The sequence below is a fragment of the Lagopus leucura genome, unplaced genomic scaffold (assembly GCF_019238085.1).
Source record: "Lagopus leucura isolate 7727_CA_CO unplaced genomic scaffold, USGS_WTPT01 32591-0_obj-0_obj, whole genome shotgun sequence".
Lineage (NCBI taxonomy): Eukaryota > Metazoa > Chordata > Aves > Galliformes > Phasianidae > Lagopus > Lagopus leucura.
The window spans coordinates 1-3,957 of record NW_024965931.1 but is presented as its reverse complement, the minus strand read 5'-3'; the positions used below and the strand labels follow the sequence as shown (position 1 = coordinate 3,957).

At 58.3% G+C, this 3,957-nt stretch overlaps 1 protein-coding gene across 1 annotated transcript; it reads left to right on the top strand.

The window, feature by feature from the left end:
• Positions 1-208: 208 nt before the first annotated feature.
• LOC122192350 (class I histocompatibility antigen, F10 alpha chain-like) lies at positions 209-3,290 on the top strand. Its single transcript, XM_042892883.1, is given in 8 exon segments — positions 209-317; positions 434-694; positions 940-1,215; positions 1,311-1,583; positions 1,664-1,759; positions 1,860-1,892; positions 2,050-2,082; positions 2,268-3,290. Coding segments are annotated over 8 exon segments (1,101 nt in total). The 3' UTR covers positions 2,288-3,290.
• Positions 3,291-3,957: the final 667 nt, after the last annotated feature.

Below are 3,957 nucleotides of genomic sequence, written 5' to 3'. Positions count from 1 at the left end.
GCTCCAGCGCTCAGGCGGGGCTCCCACCGCCGCCCTTGGCCGCGCTCTGACAGACGGCTCTCCTGCCTTTACCCTTATCATCGTCCCCTCCCTTCCTCTGCGCGTTCGCTTTCCCTTTTGACAACCCTCGGGAGCGAGCTCTGCCCGGCACCCGGTGACGTTACGCGCGCTCTCGGTCTCCATTGGCCAGGCTGTGGCGGAGGCACCAATGGGGGCGCGGGGCGGGGCCGGAGGTGTCATGCAGAGCGGTGCCATGGGTTCGAGCGAGGCGGTGGTGCTGGGGCTGCTGCTGGGGGTCCTGAGCGAGGCGGCGTGCGGTGAGTGTTGCGGGAACGGGCTGCCCCCGGCACCGGGACCCCCGGCTCCTCGCTCCTGGCTGCGTCCGCGGGACCCCCGCCCGCGGTTCATGACTCCGGCGCCATGTGTCCCGCAGAGTCGCACTCCGTGCGGTACTTCCTGACGGGGATTACGGATCCCGGACCCGGGATGCCGCAGTACATGGCCGTCGGGTACGTGGACGGCACACCCTTCGGGAACTACAACAGCGAGCGCTGGACGGTGCAGCCCATCGTGGACTGGCTGGCACAGGAGGACGTGAAGCACTGGGATGTGGAGACCAAGAAGGCCCGGAGTGGTGAGCTGGATTTCTACATGGCTCTGGACTGGCTCCAGGAGCACTACAACAAAAGCAGAGGTGAGCTGCAGTGGGCTGCAGGGCTGGGATGGGGGATCCGTGGGGCAGGGGCTCTATGGGGTGGCTGTCAGCCCCACTGAGGCCTGGCTGTGCCCCCCATGCAGCTGTGCTGGGCAATCCATGTGTGGTATTACTCTCCCTGGGATGCCCCGTTCCTGAGCCCACGCACCCCATCCCAGCTCCATAGTGCTTGTGGTGTCCCGCAGCCCAAGAAGCCCCTCACTGCCCACCCCGCTGTGTCCCAGGGTCTCACACGCTGCAGAAGATGTTCAGCTGTGACATCCTAGAGGACGGCAGCATCTAAGGGTACAATCAGGATGCATTTGATGGGAGGGACTACATGGCCTTTGATATGAATACAATGACGTTCACTGCGGCGGATGCAGTGGCAGAAATCACCAAGAGGAGATTGGAGGCAGAAGGGACATGTGCTGAGAGATGGAAGCACATGCTGGGGACTCTCTGTGTTGAGAACTTGAGAAGATACCTGGAGCACGGGAAGGCAGCACTGAAAAGGAGGGGTGAGGATGGGAGGGGGACGTGGGGCTGGGCTGGGTGTGGGGCAGGGGCTTGGCATGAGGAGCTCAGCCCTGCCCACAATGTCACCCATCTGCAGAGCGGCCCGAGGTGCGAGTGTGGGGGAAGGAGGCTGACGAGATCCTGACTTTGTCCTGCCGCGCTTATGCCTTCTACCCACGGCCCATCGCCATCAGCTGGATGAAGGACAGTGTGGTCCAGGACCAGGAAACCCACTGGGGTGGCATCGTGCCCAACAGCGACGGCACCTACCACGCCTTGACCACCATCGATGTGCTGCCGGGGGACAGGGACAAGTACCGTTGCCATGTGGAGCACGCCAGGATGCTCCAGTCCGGCCTCTTCTCATGGGGTGAGCCTGGCAGTGGGGGTGCATGGGGTTGGGGCTCAGAGTCTGCCCCTTCCTTTCCTGACAACGCCACTCTCCCACAGAGCTGCAGCCCAACCTGATCCTCATTGTGGCTGGAGTGGTCTTCGTGGCTGTTGTCGCTGCCGTCATTGGATTGCTGGTGTGGAAGAGCAAGTCAGGTAAAGACAGAAGGCTGTGGGCAGAAGGTGGGGGTGGCCCAAACCCCCTTGGGAGTGCTTGCACTCTGATATGAGCCAATGCTGACACTTCTTTCTGCAGGGAAGGATGAGAAAGGTTACAGAGCTGCACTAGGTAAGTGATGAGGGCAGCAGTGTCCCCTGTCGATGCTCGGGGTTGGGGCACTCTGGAGCCCGTCGTTGCTTTGGGGTCACAGTGGTGGTGGTGGCATGATGCTCCATGCCCCATGGCAAGCACAGAGCCAGGGCTCATGGCTCTCTCTCCCTTGCAGGCCATGATGGGGAATCCAGCAGTTTGGCCACAGGTACAGTGTGGGACCGGGGATCAGGAGGGGTCCCTGAGGTTGGAGGGGTCTCGGTTCCCTGCGTTCTTCTGTTGGACTCACAGCAGGGGCAATACTGGGCCCAGCTCTCCCTAGAGAGCCCCCAGAGCAGTGAGTCAGGACAGGGACGTGGCCACACATGACACAGTCTTTTCTCACCCCTGCAGGGAGTGAATCTTCCATCTGAGTGCTGTGCTACTTCAGCTAGCCCTGCATGCATTTGGAGTTTGTGTATCTCTGCTCAACCTGCTGTGTCTTCTTGGGCTGACATTCCTCTGCTCCGTTCTGTGAGGTTTTCTCCTGGGGGTGACCCACTTTCGGGCAGAGCGCTGTGCATCATTTTGGGGAAGATACCATTGCAGACAGATCGGGATGAGAGCACCGGGTTCTGGTTCCAGGGGATGGGCGAAGCCTTTGGAAGAGGCCAAGAAGAAAAGAGTTCATGTCCCAAACACTCCGTAGAAGTGCAAAAGAAATCAGCACAGCAATGAGACGAGGAGTGTGTGGAGGAGGTGGTGTTGCGAAGGTGAGGCAGCCATTTCCTTCATTCATGGAGCTCTGCAGGTCCCACTGAGTAACAACAGGAGAACTCAGACCAGGAGAATGTCTCACAAAGTATGGCGGTGCTCCATGTAGACCCAACTGGTGCTCATTTGGTGGGGTGGACAGCAAGAGACCCTCTGCCCCACCAACCCATTGCCAGAGCATTCAGATGGGCTCTGCCCACCACCTGAGACCCTTCTGGGATGGTCTGAAGAAGGACTCAGCTCTACCATCGGTGGGCACAGGAACACAGAAAGCAAAGGTGCATAGGAACCTATAAGGCGCCCCACAGCTAGGGGAACAGCTGTGACATTGCTGGGTACAAGGGCAGTGAGTGCATCTTCATCTCCCTCCTCTCTCTTCCTCTCTTTCTTTCCAAGCCATACCAGAATGTAACACAAGGCATAGCACCACAGCTTATTGCTAATTGGGTACATCATTGTGATTGTTCATACACTGAGCTTGACTGGAGTTACAGCACCAAATTGGACATCCTTCAACCAAAGCTCAGCCTCTCCAGGGCCCTGACAGCTGAGAACAAGCTGGAGCATGAGGGGAGTTGTTTTCTGCCAAATTTCTTTGCACTCTGTGTGACGCCTTTCTAGTCAAATAAAGCTCAGCAGTTTGGATTGCTGGTTTGCAGCTCAGCCTGCGTGGTGTCTGATTTGGGGTGGGGGGATCGTGTCCCCTTGCAGCTCAGGGCCTGGATGGGGCCCCATGGTGGACATCCTCTGCACTGCCCTCACCTGTCAGGCTGCTGCATGTGTTGTCGGAGAGGTTCCCCAAGTCAGACATCACCTCTCCTTGCTGAATCCGTGCTGATGATTTTTCCCCCTTTGTGTGCCTGAGAATGGTGTCTGGGATGAGCTGCGCCAGCACCTTCCCAGGCACTGCGGTGAAGCCCTTTGCTCCCTGGGTCCTTCTTGCTCGTCCTTTGGTTGACATTTGGAGCTTCTAGGACCTTTTCCCAGTAACACTACTCAGGGATGATGAAGGCCTTGCTGTGAGGGTGCCAGCTCCCAGCATCCATGGCTGCACCTCATCAGGGCCCTCTGAACAACCCGATCTTCTCCCACCAGGGGAGCTCCTCTACTCCACCCTTTCCTCCTGCTGTCCAGGTTCTGGGATTCTACGATCCTATGATTCCTGAAGGGCAGTCTTGCTGCTTGGCACTGAGCGGATGAACACATTTTGTACCTCAGTCTCTTTCATGTCCCATGTCCACATGTTCCTCAGCCCTTCTTTTGCTCCCTATGTACAAACAGAACATCATGCAGGCAAGAGATGCTATGAAGAAAGAAGATTGCTCATCCC